Raw genomic sequence first — 22,669 nt, 5'->3', positions numbered from 1 at the left:
GTAATTATTTTGTGACTGTTTGCAGTTCCCTTGCGTCTCTCTCATGTGTCTTTGTGGTCTTTGAGGGACATTTTGGAGGTGAAGGCTAGGGGCGCCCCTGGGCCTGTGCCCAGTCGACCCCTTCAGTGATCCATCCATGATCTGGAGGCGTGTTCGGACTTGTCGGAGCTGCTGGCAGGTCATTCTGAGTAAAGCCAAACTGGGCTGCAGATTCAGGTAATAATTCTCCGCATCACTACAGATGACCTCTTACTGTTGTCATCGTAAAAAAAACTTCAGAATCAACTTTATTGGCCATGAATGCGTACGCAGACAAGGAATTTGATTCCGGTTCTTCCGTTGCTCTCAACTTTCATACACAGAAATAGACGATAAACAAAAAACAAGGACAACAAAGTAGAACAGAGGTAGGGATAAACATTTAACTACTATGTACAAATATATATATACAAAAGTGTATATGTATGAACATAAAACACAACAACAATGAAATGGAGGTGATTGTGCAGTAAAAAAAACATCGATTAGCCGTTCTGCTAGAGGCAAAGGTCGAGGTAAAGACTACCCTGTGTCTTCTTTTGCCTCATCAATCATCACCCGTCACTCACTCACTCTCTGCGTTATCTTCCCTCCCTCTCCCTGCAGGTATATGTATGTTGGTTCTAGTAGTAACTGCTCTGGGTGTGCGTCAGACGCACCCACTGCAAGCATGAGACACAGGAGCAGCACGCGGAACCATTTTCCTCCCAACCGAGGTGTAAAGAATGTGCATTGTTCGACTCCATCAGCAGCGGCGCCTCCAACTCCCACCCACCCACATTTCTGTGCATGTATGTGTTTTGTGCCAACAATAATGCACACACACCCTCACATGTAATGCTGAAGATTTACATACTATCTGTGTTGTCAGTCTTTTTTTTTTTTTGGGCTTGCAGGTGAAGTTTGCATTCTTCCCTCTCTAGACCTTGACTTGTACACCACAGAGGTAATTCCACAGGGAGTGTGTCCGATAAACGCTGATACTCAGAAATAAGTATGTTACTCTGGGGCCGTTGGGTGTAGCAATCCTTAAGGGTTCCAGGTTAATTACTCTAACTCCGCCAATTATGTAATCAGAGTTCCGCTGCATTTGCCAAAACTGTGATGCGAACGTGTTGAAGAACAAGTTAAACCGTCTCCTACAGTGCTATTGTTGTTAACACTGTTAAACTATGTCACCTGTCCAGTGAACCTTCAACTTGAACATCTACTGCAACTAACTATTCTGATGCTGTGCACATCTTATCATGAGTCATACTCTCGGCTTTTATATTTTAATTCATCCTTCTCTTGATAGACCATTGTTGCTGTGTAGCAACACATAGTGATATATACGTCACATACAAATCTAAATGTTTGCCTGTTGTGTCTCAATGAACAATAATAAGAGCAAGAGCTGCTGATGATGTTGATATCCTGCCATCGAGTAACTAGTTCCGCCGCATTCCGCCAACAGTCATACATGCTGAAACAGTGAGTGCTCCTTAACGTCCTCCCACGTCTTGTGCTGCATGGAGCTGATAACAGAGCAGCAGCTGTACAGGTACAGAGACCACTTCTGGAAGAAAAACACAAACAAAAACACTGAAGTGTACAGAAAATGCAGATAAACTCGTCAAAAATGATTTAAAGTGAGGTGTCACGAAAACGATTCTGCTCTTTTAGGGTTCATCAGCTGTTTCCTGATCATGCAGCTAAACTTTTTTTTTTTTTTTTAAAGCACATTTCTGAGCAGCCAGACACACGAAAAACAGCTTTAACAACTTGACAGGGCAGAGCGAGGAGCGTGGTGGAACAGGTCCGCCCGGTCTGCTCCTCCGCTGCCTTTACTGAGGACACACCTGCTGGCCTGGGTGGAGCTGAGACAGGTGGACGCTCCTTAACTTGGAAGGGAGACGTCGCAAGAGAGGAAAGAGGAGAGGAGAGAGTGAGGTTGGAAGACACAACACTCGTAGCCCGATTACAACAAACCGACCCGAGCAGCCTCCCAAGATGTCGAACAAAAAGGACTATAGTCCTGTGAAGCTCAGCAAGTGAGTTCGCTCTGTGTGTGTGTGTGTGTGTGTGTGTGTGTGTGTGTGTGTGTGTGTGTGTCGGGTTACCTAGTCTTATAACACTGTCCCTTGTCTTGTCCCCTCTCTTTCTAAAGCAGGCTGTTCTTTTGTGTCCTGATGATTTATGTTTGCACAGTGTTTTTATTTCCTGGGACAACACAGTCCACCTCAGGAGTCAGGTGCCAAATGAAAAAAACAATGATCGGACTCTCAAAATACATTCCGTGTGTTCAATACAAATATCTGTCTTTCATTCATTCTTAAGTGTGGGAGCATGAGCTCAGTCTTCTCCTGTTTACTCTGATGTTACCACTGTGTTAGTAACTTTTACATGTTCATCATTGATTGTCCTCTCCTGGCCTTATCCCAGTCCTTTACTCATCCGCAGCACTTTCATTGGTATCTTTGCCCAGGGGGTGTTTCATCAAAGTTTGCTTGACTCACTAAATACATTTTCTGGTGGCACTCAAAAGCCTCGGCCGGTGTTCGGACTCATTAAGGTGAAAGATCAACAGTGTGCCTTCAGTGCTCTAATCCAGCCGAGACAGTACAATAATAGAGTGTATACCTTGTTGTCATTGCTATGCAGTGGAACCGGTGGTTGTTTGAGTTGAGTGGAGGGAGTTGGCTCTCGCTGTTATCAATCATGTTTTATGAAGTGCAATAAATGTGTGGACTTCTTGAGAGTTTGATATTGAGCAACCTTCACCTGGCTCCTCTCAAAGTGACTTGTTGTCACCCAGGGGGCCGAGGGGGGGGCACACATCCTGTTGAACATTAGCGCTCCTTCACAGAGGGGCGTGTCGTGCAAGCCAAAGGCTGGAGGTTGTTACTGATATAAGAGAGAGGGAAGGGCTGAGGCTGAGGGAGTGGCAGGGCAGCGTCTCTCTGCTGCCGAGTCTGTTTGTCCTCACAGGCACAGTGAAACGCAGGTTTTAATGGATGTGAGTGAGTCAGTGAGTGCGTAATGCCGTGAGCATGGTTGATTATTCCTGATTATGGCGAAAAAACAACAGCTGTGTGTTTGTTATGTGGCTCCCAGCAATAGAATGAACTCACCCACATGTTGGACCTTGTGGGACATGTTGGAAGCAGAGATAAGAGCAGAGCTTGAGTGAAGGAGCAGTCAGTGGAGGAGGAAGTATTCAGATCCTGTACTTAAGTAAAAGTACTTAAGTACTCAAACCACAAGTAAAAGTCCTGCATTGAAAATGTTACTAAAGTAAAAGTATGTAGAAATAATCAGGACGATGTATCAAACGTAGAAGTACACAAAAGTGTCCCCTGTGAGTGTTTTACCAGCCTAATGTACAGGCCTTCTGTATCATTAGGTTATTAATACTCACGTGTTGTTTGTGTAGCATTTTACTGTTGAAGTTGAGCAAATATTGAACTAGTGATGAATTTCATTCTGGGTTCGTCTCCTGATTGACTGAGTCATTGAAAGGGATGGCAGCAACATTTATTAAGAAGCTGGAACCTTGATATGTTTGGTATTTTTGCATAAAAATGCAGATAATAAAAAAAAGACTTTCTGTCAATGTACTTATAGTTTCAGCTGTACTCCTGTACACTGTTGGGTAGTTTAGCATCATCATTTATACGATTGTCATGTGTTTTGCACACAAAAGAACCTATGACTCTTAACTAATAGAAGTGGGAAGTGACATAAAAAGAAAATATTCAAGGAGCAGTATCTGGCTAAATGTGCAAAGCCACATTCCATCAATGGGAGTGATGAAAAAGAAAGCACTGGAAGAAGTGATCCACCTCGCCTACTACGAGCCCGACAACTGTCAAAGCCCCGAAATGAATGACACCGATAAGAGCTGAATGCCGCAGTGTGACACATTCCTCTGTCACACACAGACAACATTCCTGAGTGTTGATTGTAGGGTTAGTGTTTCAACCCCCCCCCCCATCCGTCCTCTACAATGTGTCCCCTGGGTCCTGATCCAGGTGTGTCCCAATAAATAGTTGGTGTTCATATCACAGCCGAGGAGGAATGACAGAACAAACACCCAAAGAGCACAAACAGGTCTGCAGAGAGCTGCTCCTGAGTGACATGCCGGTGAAGAATTGTGTTGAGCAGGTGAAGCAATTCTTCTTTGTTGGTGCCCTCAGTGGGTTTCATGTCCACACCTGAACCATGAAGTCCAGCAACCTTTTCCTACATGGAGAGCAAAAGTAACACTGTCAAGTTGAAGTATTATACTTAAATACAACTATGAGGTACTTCAAATCTTTTTCAAATACTTTGTCATCAACAGAACATAGTTTTATGTATATATTCTCTATAATGTTGTACAATTTTGACATTATTTAGGTGGAGGCTTCAAATAAGCCCAGTGGGTTTTCTGCCTCTCTGTTTGTGTATTTTTAAATAGTGCAACTAAACTAAACTTTTATGCTACTCCATTAGTTTTCAGATGGAAATGTTGTGCTCCACTACACTTATTTGACAGCAGTGTTTACTTTGAAGATCAAAATCATACACACAAAACAGCTGATTAACTTCTAAAATCTGAACAACCGAACAAACTACATGTTTGCTTGAAAGTAGATTTGCTGAGGTATTTAAGTACACAAACAAGCCATTTAATCACAGCAACAAGATTATATCTTACCTACTTTCTACTAGTTGGAAGGATTTTGACCGTCATCTTTTTGTGCTTTTACCCAGGACTCAGGCCGCTGACCTGGCTTTGGTGGTTTCTCGCATGCAGAAGAATGCAGACCAAGTAGAGAAGAATATCCTGAGATCAGAGGGGCTGCTGACTGCGGTAAGAAGTCCATGTTGGACTTATGACTTGATATTTATTACTAATTTGATACCTGAAAGTCGTCACGAGATCAGTTTTGCACCATAAGATCTTACACAAGAACATACACTGCAGGGTGTTGGTCCTTTTAATGTAAACAAAGTGGTATTAAAACAAGCTTTGGAAGGAAAATAGCCAGTACTAATGTCATGTCATGAATCAGCGTGTTCAGCACTTAGAGACCTGGAAGATGATCATGTGATATGATTTCCAGTTTTTGATACTGTAAATCAACTTCCAAAAACACAAAAAAGTGATTATCGATGCAAGGGCATTTTTCTTCTAAACTCCTGGAGATTAAACATTGTTTTGAATGTGACAAACACAACGTTCCTGTGTGTGTAGGACACAGAGCGTGATGCGAAGAAGCAGACCCTGATCCACCAGAAGGAGAACGCAGACAACCTGGCGCAGGCTGAGGGGCTGCTGAAGGACCTCTTCATGGACGTGGACAAGGCCAAGAGGCTGCAGCACCCGCAGGCCCTCGAGATAGAGAAGGAGTGAGTTTATTAGGGCCCGTCACACACAAATACACACAGGCGTGCCTGCCGACAGACACACCTAAAACTGGCTGTGTCGCATACCTTCAAGATATGCCTGCCAGTGTCATTTCCACATTCCCCTATTATGCTCCCCACCTATCTACTTACCAATCGCTGAAATGCTTTTCTCCTTTTCAGTGTGAAAAACCTCCACGACCGCTGGGTGAAGGACTGTGCCATCTACAGGGAGCTGTACGCCCAGGCGCCGGTTCTGGAACCAAAACCGAAGATCGGCTGGGGTCCTCTGCTGGATGAAAAACTGGTCGGTTCAAGCTCAGTCGATCTTTTGTTTTAGTATCATCCTAATGAGTCATACGTGTCACAGGTTGAACAACTTTCTGCTTCGCGATGCTGTGATTTACAGAAACAGTTAAAGGGAGACGGATATGGCCCCAACCTGACTGATGTAGAGAAGCAGATAGCGGAACACAACATCCAGCACCAGGAGATCGAGGCCTACAGCGCCCAGCTGCAGCCCAGCACCACCGACTCAAAGGTAGCGGCACAAACCGACGCATGAATGCACTCTGCAGGACTTCACGCAGGATGAATCATTTACCTGTCTCTTTCATGTTTTTGTTCGCAGGCGCAGTACGCCGCCCTCAAAGAGAAATATGCTGAGCTTCATGTGAGTTGGGTTTGGTTTTTTCCCCCCCTTTCTTGACTCTTAAGGCTCTGACGTGTGACATTGTGCTGCTCGAAGTCCCTTAAAGGATATGTATATGTAATGTGCATGCGCGTTGTGTGTTCTGCAGGAGAGCTCCCAGCTGAGACGCAACAACCTGGCCTCTCTGTACGAGTACGTGCAGAGCTGCACTAAGGAGCTGAGCTACCTGTCGGGCCAACAGGAGAGGATCCTCCAGAGAGACTGGAGTGATCGCATGGGCGACCCTCGAGGTGTCCGCATGGAGTACGAGGTGAGGGTGTCCTGATGGCAACGCCATTATTGATTGATTTTAAAATTCTCCCCGCTTATTGTGGTCGTCTTGCGATCAGAGGGAAGTGCAAGCGGGGAGGAGATATCTTGGAGGGATGAATACTACAAAGTTGTTTGGCAGGTTACCTTCAACCACTAATTGTTGAGGGGCCAGTTGCACCAGCTTGGGACCCAAGTGGTGTAACCTGTAGGGTGCATAGTAACTGCATAGCTGCTGGGAGAATTTGATTTGAGTACTCGAAAAACGATGTCACGTCTTCTACATCACACTTTATGTGGTTTCTGTTCGTAAACAGAAATTCAAAACCACCGGACTGCTGGCACATGAGACTGAGATCAACAAGCTGCAGGAGGAAGGAGATCGTATTGTTGCAAAGAAACACCCCGGCAACTCAACAATAAAGGTACATCTGGTATACATGGTATCGCATAGGACTCCTTATGGTCGAATAAATTGCATTGAATGACTTTAATCAAGGTGTTTGCTTTTGTCAGGCACACAGAGACGCTGTGCAGGCTGAGTGGCAATCCTTCCTCAACTTGTGCCTGGCACAGGAAACACACTTGGACAACATCGAAGACTACAGGAAGGTAGTGAGCCTCTGACCCCACCACACTGTGACAGTATGTCTTCTACTAAATCAACCAGTTCATTAAAGCGACTATTTGTCCAACGCAGTTCCAGCTGGATGCAGAGACGTTGTCCGAGTCCCTGGAGAGGATCAACTCCGTCATGGACCCAAAGTCTCTGGGCAACAAGAGCAACCCTCAGGTCCTGATGGCGCTGGAGGTACGGCTGTGTTTTCCAAAGTCACGGTTTCTGTGCAGCTCTAGAAAAGTCTTGGAAGAGTGTGGAAACGTTGGAATTTTCAGCAAAGCTCTTATCTGCGTGGGAAGAATCGGACGAGCTTGTGTCACATGGTTGATTACAGGGATGCTCAGAGGAGGAAGAGCCGACCAGACACTACATTGTTTGTTCTTTTGTCTGCGTATGAAAAGCTCCCTGTTCAGTTCTTCAAGTTTTAGTCACAGTGTTCAGGTTATTTGCCTCCTGTGTTGACTCTCAGTATTTGTTTAGACGATGAAGTTTGTTGGGGTCGGTTCCAAGAAGCAGGTTTACTAAGTTATCTAATGTTTTTGAGTCGAAAATGTCTGTATAAAACTTCAAATGAATGGTCTTAAAAATCGTCCCAAATTTGGACTAATATAAACAGAATGAAACAATTCTTAGTAAAAATGTTAGGACTTAGAAGCTTTTTATAAAGAAGCTCAGTGTAACTTTTAACAAAGGGATTCTTTCGTGCAGTTAATTGTTAAAAAATAAAGACTACAGTTATGTCTGCAATGCCCTCTCTCACTGAAACAGACAATGATAAGCTTTCAAATGTAACTTCTCGGATGTGGGTCACATTTTTTTAATGTATCTAATTTTATAGTTTAGCCTATTTTTGTCGTTTTCGACTTGTACAACACAAATGGAGAATATAAAAACAATAAGTCATTACTTTTCAAATAGTGTCAAACTAAAGGAAAATTTATGATTCATAATTTTTTTACACGTGTTATATTTAACCAAAAACTCTCAAACAAAAATATATATACACAGTAGTGTTCATACCTCAGTTTTTCATTCGTTCTAATTTTTGAATGCAAATTCCTTTTCCTTCATACTGACTCACTCTACTTTGTTCTGGATACAGTCTGGAAGCATCTTATTTTTTACTTTATATATTAATTATACTGTTTTGAAGTCCACCGAATCTCTAAATTTGAGAGCACATCACAGCTTCATGCTCAACTTGTCACGATCAAGATTTTACCCATAATTCACTGTAACATTATATATGCTTCAGCATTTTGTAGCATGCAGGAGGAAAGCTAGGAAAGCTATTTTCATGTTGACAATGTCAATATTACAGTATGATATATGGGATTTGATACATAACCTGATTAGATAATGAAGAAATGCTAAAGTTGGGGCTATTGCACGTTATATCCTTGTTTGTTTGCGTTGCATCTGTTGTAACTCAATCACGCCGCCAGGGAGATGAACCAGCAGTAAAGAGGAATGAGCAGCGCCTGGCTGACCTCAGGCAGCTCAGCAGCAGGATCTTGCCTCTGAAGTCACGCCGAATGAAGCCCACCAAAGCCACCACTGTAGTGGCCCTGTGTGACTGGGCAGATTCTTGCTCGAGGGTAAATCCCCAACACCAGTCATTTCCAGGCTTTGATATAAAAACAAAAATACTCTTTATTTCATCATCTTCCCTGTGTGGTTCAGGACACAGTGAGGCGTGGCGAGGCGCTAAGCCTGAAGTCCAACTCTGACAATAGGAACTGGGAGTTTCAGAGCAGCAGTGGGAAGACCAGGACCCTGCCTGGGGTGTGTTTTATGGTCCCTCCACCTGATGCTGAGGCGCTGGAGAAAGTCAACAGGTATAGAGTGCAAACACACCACCTACACTATGTTTTCCTTCCATTGTTTTGTTATGTGATGGCAACAGAGACAAAGCCTGTGATGGATTTGAATGAAACATTGGATGTCTATGTGTGTCCAGTCTGGACAGAGCACTGACGGATCTAAAGAGCCGTAGATCTGCACTAATGGCCTCCTTGAAGAACCCCACTGTGGAGGTGGTCCGCCCTCAGAAGGCAGGTGAGAAGAAAGACATCTTAACAGGACCGCATTATTTTGTCTTCCCTGTCTGTAAGACCACGACAGAATCTTTGCTCGGAGATTTAAGCTCATCTGACATTTCATTGTACAGTTATTGTCTTTGCTCGTCCTCAGCCGCCGTTCAAAGTGCACCAGACGATCCCAGATCTGCCGAGCTAGCCAGCGAAATAGACAAGATCAACAAAGCCCTGGATCAGAGCGAAAAAGAAGCCCTGAGTCGACTCCGAGCCCCCCTGGACAACCGCAACCCCACACAAGACCTGGCAAACAGACTGCGAGAGCACGAGGTGAACATGAAAAACACTATGCTTTGACGAAAAAAGGTTACAGTTTCGTCATCTTCATCGTCATCAATGCGGCTTCCTCCACCGTTAGGAAGCTCAGTTCAGTTCCGCTCTGAGCAAAGGTTCCTCAAGGGGAGATTTTAACGTCCCTAAGCGAGGCGCTTCCTTTGCACAATCTGCATTTTCTTTTAATGCCGTTAAAGAATGGAATCTGAAAACCTGCTTGTCAGTATTAATTCAGTAATTTGTCAGTCATTTTAGTAAGTTTATAGGTATTCCTATGAAGTGTGTATGCGTACTTCTGCGTGGGCATCACTAGGTTGTTGGTCCATTTGTAGTGGATATCGTAGGTTTTGCTCTATGTTGTATTGTTTCCTGTCAAGGGGCTACAGATACAGAGTTAGTAGCTAAATCTGGTACAAAGCATCTCTTCTTTTTTTTTTGAGATCAATGTAATTTTGTACATGGTCCCTTGTATGAACACAAATAATAAACTAAAACTAAACACCTCTGTCTTGTAGCGATCAGTAACACCTTGTGATTTCCTCCAGAAATGTGCTCAGATTGTGAGAAAGCTGGAGTCTGAGAAGTCTGCGATCCAGAGAGAGATGGAGCCTATTCTGGCCAAGAAACCCCTGGGACCCATCTCCTCTACACTGGCCCTCAAACTCACCGCTGCCAACAACAAGATCGATAACATCAACACCCTCCTCGGCCTTTATAACAAAAAGTAAGACGAGTTTCCCTTTCATCTGATTTTTGAATTAAGGCAAGAAGCACATTTTTATTTTTGAAATGTTATCTTCCGATATCTTTTTCGGTATTACCTTCTGTGTTTCTCTCCTCTTAACCAGAGCTACAGCCTCCATGTTCCTTGAGAAGCAGAAGCAGAATGTTGAAGGCATCGTCTCTGGGTTTGAGGACAAGCTAGCTAAAGATGGCGCCATTCTTGATCAACCGAACGTCCTTCCGAGTCGCAACCAGCAGCTGCAGGTGTTGTACTATATAATGCAACCAAAAACAGTCAACGATTTAACAATTTCATGATAGGCTTATATGGGGGGATAGAGCATGGGATGCCCCAAAAGTAGTGATGTAACGGACCACTGCCGATCCGCGATCCGCACAGATCGACCCCTTTATTTCACACTATGCTGGTTAACCTAAACTGTGTAATTAATCTGTGGTTCACATGCATGCTGAACGACGGGTTAACTACACAGTTTAAGTTAACCAGCACAGTGTGAAATAAAGTTTTCCAGACGATCGTTATCCGCCAATATTCAGTAAAATATGCGATCAGGACATCGGCATTCATGCTTTTCTAGTCGCCAATCTTTGAATAATCAGCAATTAGTATCAGCGGCAAAAAAAACGTGAACAGGGATCTCTAAAAGTTATATTTGCTCCCTTTTTTCTATTGGATCTCCGATCCGTGAGTTTTATGATCTGTTGCACCACTAACCCAAAAGGGATCCAAACCTGTAGATTTCTTTATCTCAGTTCTTTCTCCTTATTCCAAACAGCTTACGCGTCAGGATGTGGCCTCAAAGAAGGGTGAGCTGAATAAATTAGGCACAGACTTGGACCTGACGGAGCAAGCGAGCAGATCCTTGCAGCAGAGTTTCAATGAATACTGTCCAGACATCCGCCGCCAGGACAATGAGGTGAAACAGCTGAGGAGCCGTTACACAAATGTCAACAATCAGCTCCAGGGAAGGTGAGTAAAACAAGATTTGGGAATTGTTTCAACTGTATTTGTGTTTTTTTAAGCTTTTATTTAAAATGGATGTTTTTGATATTTGGCTTTAGGTCTGATCTCATAAAGGAAGCAACCAATAAAAACCAAGATTTCCAGACTGCTGCTCAGTCACTGGATTTCTTCTTGGTCAATTTGCCCAATAATGCGATCAAACCTACAGATGATGTGGCTCAGATAACAGCCAAGCAGAACTCTCAGAAGGTTGGTAGGATCATTTCTTTACATACATTAACCAACTGTCTCCAACTGTACATACAAACTAACTCCGTGTGGATGTCATGTCTTGTTTAGAAAGTGATTGAGGACATCAAGACGAAATCTGCCGATTTAGACCAAGTGAAGAGTCTTTCCCGTGATCTGCAGGGCGTTTTGAATGTGAGTTCAGAGAATACGATTATGCTCATTTGCAGTTGATTAGGTATGCCCTTCCAAGTACATAATCCCTCAATCTTTAAATACATTTCCTTTCAGGAGTATGCTGTTAAGTCAAACACTTACCGTGGCACTCTGCATGACGATGATGATGATGATGATGATGAAGATGATGACGACGATGATGATAAACCTGTCCTAAAGAAACGTCAAACGTCAACTGTGGCTCAGGCTGTACAGAGAAAGGTACTCGTATAGACAAACACCGAAAGTGAATTTAGAACTCAAGACAAATCTCTAACTTTTCTCTAAAAAATGTTCTAAACTAATTTTGCCTTCTGCTTCTATCACAGGAGCAAGATCTACTCAACCGTTTCTCCGAGGTGTCGGCAGAAAACAACCAGCTACTCAGACAGTTGGAGACGGCGAAGAACATCAAAGCCAGAGTATGATATTATTGAATCAAAATAACATCAACAACTCTCAAGTAATAGAAGAATAATTCCCAGTGTTTCCTGCTCAAAATAATCCTCTTCTTTGTCCTTTTATTCATGTACAGAATGAAGAGAAAGTTAGTCAGGTGGTGGTCAATCAGCACCTGCAGCTACAGAGCCAGAGGAAGGACCTGGAGGAGAGCGGTAGTCTGAAAAGGGAATTAACTGAGGAGGTTGAGAGGCGTGTACATGCTGAAAGAGACCTGGAAACATACCGTAAGAGGTTTGTGTCTCTGAAGAATAGGAGAGGAGTGGAGAGGTTGGAGGAGAAGGAGGTGGTGCAATACTACCGTGAACCTAAACTGGAGGTGGAAATAAAGTCCTTGATAAATCAGATCCAGGATGAAGCATTGAAAAGGTCAAGAACCGATTCAGAGATAGACATTATAAATGATAGGATTATCAAAGTAGAAACACAGCTAATTAAAATCGAACCAAAACTGCTGACCAGGCTACTGACTGAATACGAGAGAGACCCACAGCTTGACAAAGACGCCGTCAAGATGAGAGATGAAATACGCAGGATACAACTGGAGCTCCAAACGAGAGATACTGAGGCAGTTCAAGTGAAAACTGAGATGACGGTTCTGTCTCAGCAGAAACAAAAAACCAGGCAAAGGATTGTTAAGAAAGAAGTGGTGAGGCTTGAAAAGGATCCGGAGATGCTGAAAGCTGTTCTCACTTTCCAAAGTGATATCTCGGAGGAGGAACTCCGGTGTCAGTCGCTAAACGGTAGCATTTTTAGCACAAGGAGTCAGATAAACACACTAGAGAGGGTCATTCCCACCATCCAACCCAAGATAGTCACCAAGGTGGTGAAGCAAGTAAAACAAGATCCAATAATGCTGGAAGAGTCGAAGAAACTACGAATAGCCTTGCAGGAGGAGAATCATGAGAATGTGATCTTGATGAAGGACCTGTCCACCTTGCAGCTACGTTACAGTGAAGTGGACAAGATCAGGGCTAAAGTCGAGGTCAAGGAGATCATCAATGAGATCTACAGAGTTGATCCTGAGACAGAAGTTGAGCTGGTGCGTCTGAAGAAAGAGCTGCAGGATTCCAGTCGTAACCGTGCAGAACTGGAGAAAGACATCAAGACACAGATAACTACTCTGACCACCCTGCGCGCTCAGAAACCCAAAGTAGAGTACAAAGAGGTGACCCAGGAGCTGATCAAAGAAGAGAAGAGCCCAGAGGTCACCAGAGAATTGCAAAGGCTGAGCAACCAAGTCTCCCGTCTGCTAGTCAACTATGAAACCACCCTGGAGCTGCTGACCCGCCTACGTAAAGAAAGAGACGAGCTGAAAGTGGAAAAATCCAGGGTGGAGACCAAGCTAGTCAATAAAGAGCTCATCAAATATGAAAACGATCCACTTCTTGAGAAAGAGGCTGACAGACTTCGGAGGGATGTAAGAGAAGAGACTCAACAACGTCGCAGTGTGGAGGAGTGTGTCTTTGACCTCCAGAACCAATACATTGTCCTTGAAAGGCAGAAGCCAGAGGAAAAGATTGTCATGCAGGAAATGGTGCGTCTGCAGAAGGACCCCAAGCAGGTAGTGGAGCATGATAAGTTGAACAAGAATCTGGACGACGAAATGAAAAGCCGCAGAAAGCTTGAATTAGAGGTCAGACAGCTCAGAGCCCTGATTCAAGACAAAGAGAACACCCTGGCTCAGATGGACGATCGTCAGAAGAAGATTCAAGTAGAGTCAGAGCTGAGGCAGATCAAATCTCGCATTTTTGAACTGGAAAACTCTCCGTCGCCCGTTGAGGAAAGGATTATCATTGAGGAGGTCCTGAAAGTGGAGAGGGACCCTCAGCTGGAAAAGCTTACTGATGGTATACGTCGCGACATGGAGAGTGAGGGAACCAATATCAGCCGTCTAGACAGAGAAATCCGCAACCTGAAGCTCAGGTTGGAAATTCTACAAAAGGAGAAGTCAATTGAGAAGGTTGTTTACAGAGAAGTTGTTCGTGTAGAGAAAGACCCGACAGTGGAGGCTGAAAGGGAACGTCTTAGAGAGCTTGTAACACAGGAGAGAAATCTCAGGCGTGACCAGGAGGATGACACTCAGAACATCCAGATCCGAATGACTCACATGCAGTCATCGCAGTCTATAACTTCTCACGAGGAGACCACTCTCATCACCAACAGAGACGCTCTGCAGAGAGAGAAGGAGGATTTGCTCAGACAGCTCAAAATGCTCGAGTCTCAAAGACAGAACATCAGCATAACGTTCCAGCAACAGTCAAAGCTGATGAGCGAGAGAAACCAGAATGTACGGCAAAGGAGTCTTAAAACGTCCACTGAGATACAGCGGCTGGAGAAAGAAATCCTGCAGGAAAAAGACAAAGTATACCAGAGAGACGCTCTCATCATGGATTTGCAGAACAACATCCAGAAAGAGGACCACTCTGAAACGCAAACAAGGGAGACAAATCTTTCCACAAAGATCACCATCATGGATCCAGAAACTGGTAGAGACATGTCTCCCTATGATGCCTACTTGCAGGGGCTAATTGATCGCAACCAATACATTCACCTGGCAGAGTTAGAGTGTGACTGGGAGGAAATCACCTCAACTGGTCCAGATGGGGATACAACAATTCTACAGGATCGTAAAAGTGGGAAGCAGTACTCTATCAAGGATGCTCTGAGGGATGGTCGCTTGACCCAGTATGACGTGGCGCGGTACAAGGACCGGAAAATGCCCATTTCTGAGTTTGCCCTCCTTGTTGCAGGGGAAAGCAGAAAGCCCATTGTTCCTCCAATAATCCCAAAATCCCCCACCAGACACATCCCAGCCAATCCCTTGAACTCAATGCCAAACTCCCTGAGGTCCTCCTATTCCAGCCTCAACACTCAACAACACAGTGGCAGTTTGAACAACCTCAGTGGCAGTTTGAACAACCTCAGTGGCAGTTTGAGCAACCTCAGTGGCAGTTTGAGCAACCTCAGTGCTTCAGCAGATGATGAGCATTTTCCCATCTCTGGTATTTTAGACATCACCACGGAAAGCCGCATGTCGGTGCGAAGTGCCCTGACCCGCAAACTCATTGATGCCGACACAGCTCTGAAGCTGCTAGAGGCACAAGCAGCCTCCGGGGGAATTGTCGATCTCTCCATCAAGGACAAACTTTCTGTCCACAAGGCAGCTGAACGAGGTCTCATTGACTCGAGTGACATGTACAAGCTTCTGAATGCCCAGAAGGCCTTCACTGGAGTTGAGGATCCCATGACCAAAGACCGTCTCGCAGTGGGACAGGCTGCAAAGAAAGGGTATATTCCCCAAGAAAATGCCAGGAGGTACATGGAGGCGCAGTACCTGACCGGTGGGTTTGTGAATCCCGCTAAAGCAGGACGCCTAACTGTCGAAGAAGCTATTGCCAGTAATATTATTGACAGTACAACAGCTGAGGAGCTGAAAGATGAAGCGTCCCACACAAAAGAGCTGATAGACCCCATTACTAAAGAGAAGATATCCTACAAGCAGGCAATGCAGAGGTGTAAGAGAGACCCCAGCACGGGCCTCTTGCTGCTTCCTGCAGCCTCTACTGATTCCACAACTGCCCCATCATACTCAAGCTATCGTTTCAGCTCCATCAACAGATACTAGATGTGAAGTTTAAGATATTTTATTTGCTGCAGCCACTTTTGCTTGAGGGTTTGTGACAACGCTAAGTGATCTACATAAAGATAAAAATGACCATTATTATGTTGACACACTTTTTAAAAACACTGAAAAAACGAACTACATTTTTGGTAAAGCTGTACATGTGGATCTGCTTTTTTTTCAGTACTATTTTGGGATCTGCTGTAAAAATGAGGGTAATATTTGTTTTATATGGTAAATATGGTGTGTGTTTTTTTCAGCACTCTCAAGCTAAATCTTTCATTGGTGCTTATTAAACTAATCAAGCCTCACATACTTTTATCTGTCTTGTTATTTGAAATATCAACAGTTGAATGGTCAAACCATATATGGGTAAACAGAGTCAATTTGTGGCGTTCGCAACACAATAATGTGGACGATCAAATGACGGTCTTCATTCTGACCTCTGCTTTTTAGCCATGCTAACAGCAGCTATACTTTTGTTTTTTACTTTTGCTAATTAGCAAGCGCTACCATGCTAACACGCAAAACTGAAATTTTAAAACAGTAAACTTTGCACCTGCTAAAATTCAGCATTTGTATGCTGATGTTAGCATTTAGCTCAAAGCACTGCTGTGCCTACGTGCAGCCTCAAAGAGCTGCTAGCATGTCTGTAGACTCTTAGTATTGCTATTAATATTAATATACATACAATTTATGGCACATCTTCCCATTTCCAGGAACAACTTGCTACACAAGACGGTGAATCATCTACTGTATCTAATACTTCAGCTGTACCTAATGTACAATGCTCGTAAACCCCGGTGAGTCATGTTCTTAGAAATGATGGATTAAGGAGACAGATTATATATGACTCAAGCATGTAATGTGTGAAAGTAAACAAGGTCAAACTCTCCGGTCTACATGGATGAAACGTGTCTAATAAAATCTAAAACAGTAGGACCGGGACCCACAGAGTGCGCTACCTTTTCAGCAGGCATACGTATCATATATCATATAACTGACATCCGTAAAGGATTCTCCTTGGTGGTCTCACAAAAAAAGGTAGACAAAGGTCCAAAATCCCTTTTTCCTGGCAAGGGGGGGGATTTGTCTGAAAGACCTGATCTGACCCCACAGTGGAGTTTACAGTAAATGGTGTTGATGTGGGAATATGTTTGAAGCCTCTCTGCTGGTATGTCTGAATGCCAGATTACCCGGTGACTGAAAGGACTTTGTGGGATTACTGAACATGAGCCTGTCTGGAGGCTGAAGTGGCCCCACTCTGCGTCTAGAGGTGGTGGGGGGTTATTGGGCAAAGTGTAGGCCTACTACCTGTAGGCTGGAATCAAATTCTGGATTATTTTTTCCCAGTCAATCAATGACACAGTCATCTAAACGCATGTGTGATGACGTCCTTCCTAATAAAAAGCCTGCTAAATAGCCAAGAGTACCACAGCATCACATACAGTATGTGTGGAAACACAAAGGGCACATTTGCACTGACTGGACCATTGCCTGAGTGATGGTAATTGGCAGCTCCTTCTTGTTATAATGGATTATTATTGCCATAATACTAGACCGCAGTGCTGATGGTTTAAACCCTGACAATGAGCATTTGCACATTTGTCTCTTATTCATTCTGTCTGTAAATGATGATGGCGAAGCCTCCTCTACGCCTGCCCTGCAATCATGCCAACGCCATATCAATTAGTATTTAAAGCACTCTTCCTCACTCTATTTTCCCCTCTTCATACAGCAGTATCAGGAGCAGTGACAATACTGTCAGGGAGGTGCTTTATTATTGTTCAAAACTAAACATCAATACAAACATACATAAAAGCACAACATTAGAACAGAAAATATGAGTCATAGGCATCAATCTGACAATCGTACACTAAAATGCATTTACTAAAAGTGTCTTGCTCATCATCGGTTGAATACCTCGGCCTGAGGAAATAAACTCCAGCAAAGCACAGACTTCCCCGACAGCCAACTGTGCGAAGATGCCAGCTGGCAGCATCAGCTTGAAACCAATGATGCTGCAAGCCATCTTTATTCTACAAATGTCTGTCTATGACTTCATTTATACATCGCCAAAATAAAGCTCCACAAAGTCCAATTGACCGGTGAGATTTACAAAATGAGTCTCAACCTGAGAGAGTTTAGATTCCTGAGAGTGTCACGATGACCTCATACTTCAGATTCCCACCCTGGTGTGCGACGTGTGAAAGGTGGTGAGTCAGTAGCATTGATCCGATGCTACGATTGTATCAATGTGTCAATCTTAGATTTAAAAGATACATTTGTCAGTTTGTCTCTGACTTCAGCTCTGAAAATCAATATATAAAACATCCAATGCTTTTTTTTTCTCAGTTCATTTGTCATTTTCAACTTGACTTTGAAGTTAAATTGTTTACTTGGTGGGGAAACAATTTGTATTTTGTGTGTCGGCCACCATATATTAGTTGCTGCTAATATGAACAGTATTCGCGTCACACTTCAAACATCTTTATCCGGCTCACTATGTGCTGATGCTGACTGAAGTTCTGGGTCATTTTTCCAAGTGGACACTGAGCTTGCCCTTCAGGAGCGGGAGCTGCTCACCCTGGCACGTTAGTGGATTAGACAGTGACTGTGTCATGGATTAAAGCGCCATTCAAGAACACAAGGCTTCCCACTGGCTGACCTCCACAGGTCGGAGCTAGCTGAAGATACTCGCATAAAGACAGGAACATTATACTACAGAAAATACTTTAACTATAAGTAATATTAATGAGGTATGTAATGGAATGTTTGATTTGATAAACTCGTCAATCATTGTATGAACAAGACTTATATTTTGGATCAGACAAAATCAAAATCATAAATTTTTCACTGTAAAAAATCTGTACAAAACATTTTATTGAAATTGTGATAATGTGACAGACACAAACTTTAAAAACAGAAAAACATCACCATACAAAGTCTCGATGTGCAGACTAACAGATGAGTGCAGTCCTCTAGTTTACAATAGCTAAAGCCCTCTAATAGAGCTGGAGAACAGGAGCTGTGGTTGAGCAGCTAAAGCCTAGTGGCTGACGTCAGTCCATAGTTGTGTGCGAGAGCCCAGAAAGGTGCTAAGCAGCAGAGCTTACAGTCTAAATGTCTACCACAAACACAACACAGCATTAACCCCAGTGACAGAGTCAACTCTACTCCTCCCACAGGTGAGGGGAAAAAACACAAAGTGGAAAACATTCTTGTTTTTATTGGACACAATAAGAGAATTTCTCAATGAAAGACAGCCTGCGCAGATAACTCATATATCTCGATGTAATACATCATACATCAACGTGTTCATCAGTCTTCGCCAGTGGCAGAGTCAAGGGATGCTGAGGGAAACGGATTGCCTCACTGTTGCGCCGCATGTACGCGTGGCCGCTGATCGGGTACAACATCTCCGTGAAGGTCAGGTTGGCCACGGTGATGGCGCAGCGCCCCAGCACCTTGAAGCCCGACTTGAGGTAGAAGGGAATGAGGAAGTCTTCGCACATGAGCACTGCCCGGCGCACGTTGGGCAGGCAGCGGAGATACTGCAGGTAACGCCACATCAGGATGGGCCCTTTGCCCTGCTGCCTGAAGGTGCGGTGGACCGCGAGGATGTGGATGTGGACGGTGGAGCCGCGGGGTTTGTGGAGAGTCAGTGCGTCCTGGAGGAAAAAGTGGTTAGACGTCATAATTACTTATATATATATACGCGTATGGTGATCGGATGGTGGACTGGGAAAGCGCACGGTGTCTTACTTCAGTGAGTCTGTCCTTGTCCCAGAGAGAGCCGATGATAAACGCCACCAGCCGGCCCTCCTCGATCCAGCCCATGGACAGCTCTGGACACAACGTGAGGAAGTGACGCACCTCATCCAGGTGGAGGGGACACTCACCTGACACTGATATAAATGCTGAGAGAAAGAGGGGGGGAGAGAGAGACCTTGGTGAAAAAATAAATAGTTTGGCACTACTTTTTTTGCACTCTAAAGGCGGTGCAAATTACCGAATAAACGTTTAGATAAATGCCGAATACAGATTTAACATCTTTAAAATGTGAATAAAAGAATATCTTTCCACTGATTTAATTAAATGCAAAAGGGTAATTAGATCTCTCCAATTGGAGATCTCGACATGTTTTTACGCAAAGTCCTCTGTCGATTTAATGCTTCCTTTCGCTCAGTGAAACTTCACAGCGGATTTGTAAGCTATTCTTCAACGGAGCGGATCTCTGCTCCACTACATCGACGGATGAGAAGAGTAACTTACCTTCTCGCTCGATTTCAAAGACGCATATGGCATCCTGCGTGTTGAGCGGTCGGACTTCGCTGGCGGGAAGAGTGTGTCTCCTTTGCATACCGGGGGAAATCGACGGTGTTGGCTGCATTGGTTTGATGAAAGGCTGCAAGCTAACGACGGACATCATACGACGGTACTCCCCTCCCCTTCTAAATAAAACTTATCCTCTTGACTCCTTCTTTCCCGCTCAGCAGGATCACCTCGGTCAGGCCCTGCGACGAGAACAGGATGGTTTGTCTCCGTATTTATAGGACAGCTTTCCCGGCTGTGACCAGCCAGCTCATTTGCATTTGAATATTTGATGTCAGTGAATGAATGAATGAATGAATGAAGGTCACAACTGTGTGGGGCAATTTACTGAACCCTATAATTAACTGCGTCCATTGTTGCTGTTTGGTTTTTGCCTCTAATTGACAGATAATAACAAATGATTTTCTATGAACCACCATCTCCCGCATATTTATAGCAGGTTTTGTCACGCATGTTAGGGAGGCACGTCCAGGATCAGCACAGAGACAGTTTACAAAAGTTTGGGTAAAGTGACACCAACATGTTCCCGGTTAAACTGCATTTCCAGACATCGCAAGTGACTGGTCAGTGCAGTAGCCTAAATCAAATATGCATGTATTTCTCCCCCATTATTGCTTTCCAACTTAATGATTAAAACAATTAAGAAAAAAAAACTTGCCACTCTTGATGTTTTCCAACACGCCCTGAAGGCTACGGGGACACTTACCGGAGGATGTTGAGCCGTGTGGTGCTGGTGAGATTCTGCGGACTGACCAGCTCCTCTTCTCTGCCTCTATCTCACCTGCTCCGCTGCAGACGTCTCTCTTTATTATGAGGTGATTATTACTATGCGTCACATGATGAAGGATTACACCTACACGAGTTGTTTCCACAACTCGGCGCATTACCGACACGTTATCTCCTCTCTGACCGAGCACAACATATGGAACAGGGCCGTGATGACGACTCATCTGATGAAGACAGCGCAGCTGCTGCAGCAGCACCGGTAAACATATACACAATCATCCTGTTTATTTTCCACTTCATTTGCAGAAGAAAATTAACTTTTTTGCGTCCATCCTGATGGTCTTCTTTTATTCAGTGGTTTTCAATCTTTTTGCACACCAAAGGCCCAAAATAAGTGCAGTCATAACACACAATATAACACATATAATATATATTCATTGATATTTATCTAAATAAATTTAACTAAATATAATCGTTTTCATGTAAATTAAGAAATTATAGAAATTGAGTGCAATTTCAATAACCCTGTCCACAACAAGACATCTAATGAATTAAGTAATTTAATATTGTTAACAAACTGGCACTTCTATGAGTTGTAATAATGGTTTGTAAACATGACAATCTTGCAGAATACAGCCTTAAATCTGAAATGTTTTGTTTCAGGAACCTTTAAGCCCAACACCCACGATCCTCTGGAGCAGCAGCGATGGCGAGCCCCTGAGTGACAGCGCGGATCTTACTGCCACGATGGATGGACACAGAATGATGGTGGACATCGGAGAGGCAGACATTTCTTTGGCCATGGGTATTGTGGTGGCCTTCCATCATATCTACAGCTGTCTGACACTCTTAACAACACATGTGCCTGAACCAGTAGCTGTGCAGTTTCAAATGCGCTGAATATTTCTTAGAAAGCACACTGTATGGTATTAGGGATGTATGCACCCATAGACTAATGGACTATAAGAGGACCATGTTTTCCTGGACACAATTGTTGTGTATACAACTCAAATTGTTTAAATGTATAGTAAGTCATTATAATGAGATGGTATCTCATAATGACTTACAGGATCTTTATTTTTTCCTCACAGTGGTGGAAATGGGCTTCCATAGTATTTTGTTTCTGACCAGTCTTAATAGATAAATAAAAGCCTTTAATGCAATTGTTCTATGTAGATGTTAAGAAACAGTAAAAAACCGAGCTCTGAACCAAGTTTCTGGACTGTTGTGCTCATTTTGGTAATCTACCCCCCCCCCCAGAACTGTTGGCTCACATTCTGATCAACAGAGTTTTAGATTGATACGCAAACACCATGTCTGTGCAAAATGTCATAACTCCACCATTTTATCACATTTGTGTGGAATTGTAAAATTAGTATATAAATTCTTGAGTTATGGGCAGAAACGTGGTTTTGTAATTTGAATTAGTTCATCCTTGAGTTTGTGACATACTCCGCTATGGCTATATGTCTATAGCGGAGTATGTCAAAAAGTCATAGTATAGTATATTAAAAAAAAGACATAATTTAGTATGTCAAAACATCTGTAAAAAGCCATGAAAAAGAATAATACATTATGTCAAGAAAGTCATAAAAGGTCATCAAAAGTCATAGTATAGTATGTCGAAAAAAAGTCATAGTATAGCATGTGGAATAAAGTCATAGTATAGCATGTCGAAAAAAGTCATAAAAAAGTCATAGTATAGCATGTGGAATAAAGTCATAGTATAGCATGTCGAAAAAAGTCATAAAAAAGTCATAGTATAGCATGTGGAATAAAGTCATTGTATAGCATGTGCAATAAAGTCACAGTATAGCATGTCGAATAAAGTCATAGTATAGCATGTCGAATAAAGTCATAGCATGTCGAAAAATTCATAAAAGTCACAGTATAGCATGTCGAAAGTCATTAAAAAGTGATAGTAGAGCATGTCGAATAAAGTCACAGTATAGCATGTCGAAAAAAGTCACAGTATAGCATGTCGAATAAAGTCACAGTATAGCATGTCGAA

General features: G+C 43.3%; 2 protein-coding genes across 4 annotated transcripts; one reads left to right on the top strand and one right to left on the bottom strand.

Annotated features, from left to right (window-relative positions):
• The first annotated feature begins 446 nt into the window (after positions 1-446).
• On the top strand, positions 447-15,908 carry LOC116396299 (envoplakin-like). Of its 3 annotated transcripts, none has more exons than XM_031870807.1 (23): positions 447-985; positions 1,496-2,072; positions 4,777-4,876; positions 5,261-5,415; positions 5,596-5,719; positions 5,822-5,953; positions 6,044-6,085; positions 6,213-6,374; positions 6,691-6,798; positions 6,890-6,985; positions 7,074-7,184; positions 8,438-8,590; positions 8,676-8,830; positions 8,953-9,050; positions 9,186-9,358; positions 9,907-10,085; positions 10,210-10,348; positions 10,882-11,075; positions 11,168-11,318; positions 11,409-11,492; positions 11,589-11,735; positions 11,843-11,935; positions 12,049-15,908. In XM_031870807.1, the coding sequence occupies exons 2-23, from the start codon at positions 2,032-2,034 to the stop codon at positions 15,598-15,600; spliced, it is 6,189 nt and encodes a 2,062-aa protein (XP_031726667.1). In that variant the 5' UTR covers positions 447-985; positions 1,496-2,031; the 3' UTR covers positions 15,601-15,908. The 3 variants fall into 3 exon arrangements, with proteins under 3 accessions (XP_031726667.1, XP_031726666.1, XP_031726665.1); XM_031870806.1 differs by having other exon boundaries at positions 447-1,582; positions 1,760-2,072; XM_031870805.1 differs by having other exon boundaries at positions 447-2,072.
• A 2,627-nt stretch (positions 15,909-18,535) lies between these two features.
• LOC116396324 (serotonin N-acetyltransferase-like) lies at positions 18,536-20,692 on the bottom strand. The gene is made up of 4 exons (XM_031870867.1): positions 20,639-20,692; positions 19,873-20,114; positions 19,363-19,517; positions 18,536-19,268 (listed from the first exon to the last, which is right to left on the bottom strand). Exons 2-4 carry the CDS (start codon positions 20,027-20,029, stop codon positions 18,900-18,902), a joined length of 681 nt encoding a protein of 226 aa, XP_031726727.1. The 5' UTR covers positions 20,030-20,114; positions 20,639-20,692; the 3' UTR covers positions 18,536-18,899.
• Between the last annotated feature and the right edge of the window lie 1,977 nt (positions 20,693-22,669).

The sequence above is a fragment of the Anarrhichthys ocellatus genome, unplaced genomic scaffold, assembly GCF_004355925.1.
Source record: "Anarrhichthys ocellatus isolate YVR2014 unplaced genomic scaffold, GSC_Weel_1.0 scaffold55, whole genome shotgun sequence".
NCBI lineage: Eukaryota > Metazoa > Chordata > Actinopteri > Perciformes > Anarhichadidae > Anarrhichthys > Anarrhichthys ocellatus.
This window is presented reverse-complemented; position numbering and strand designations above follow the sequence as displayed.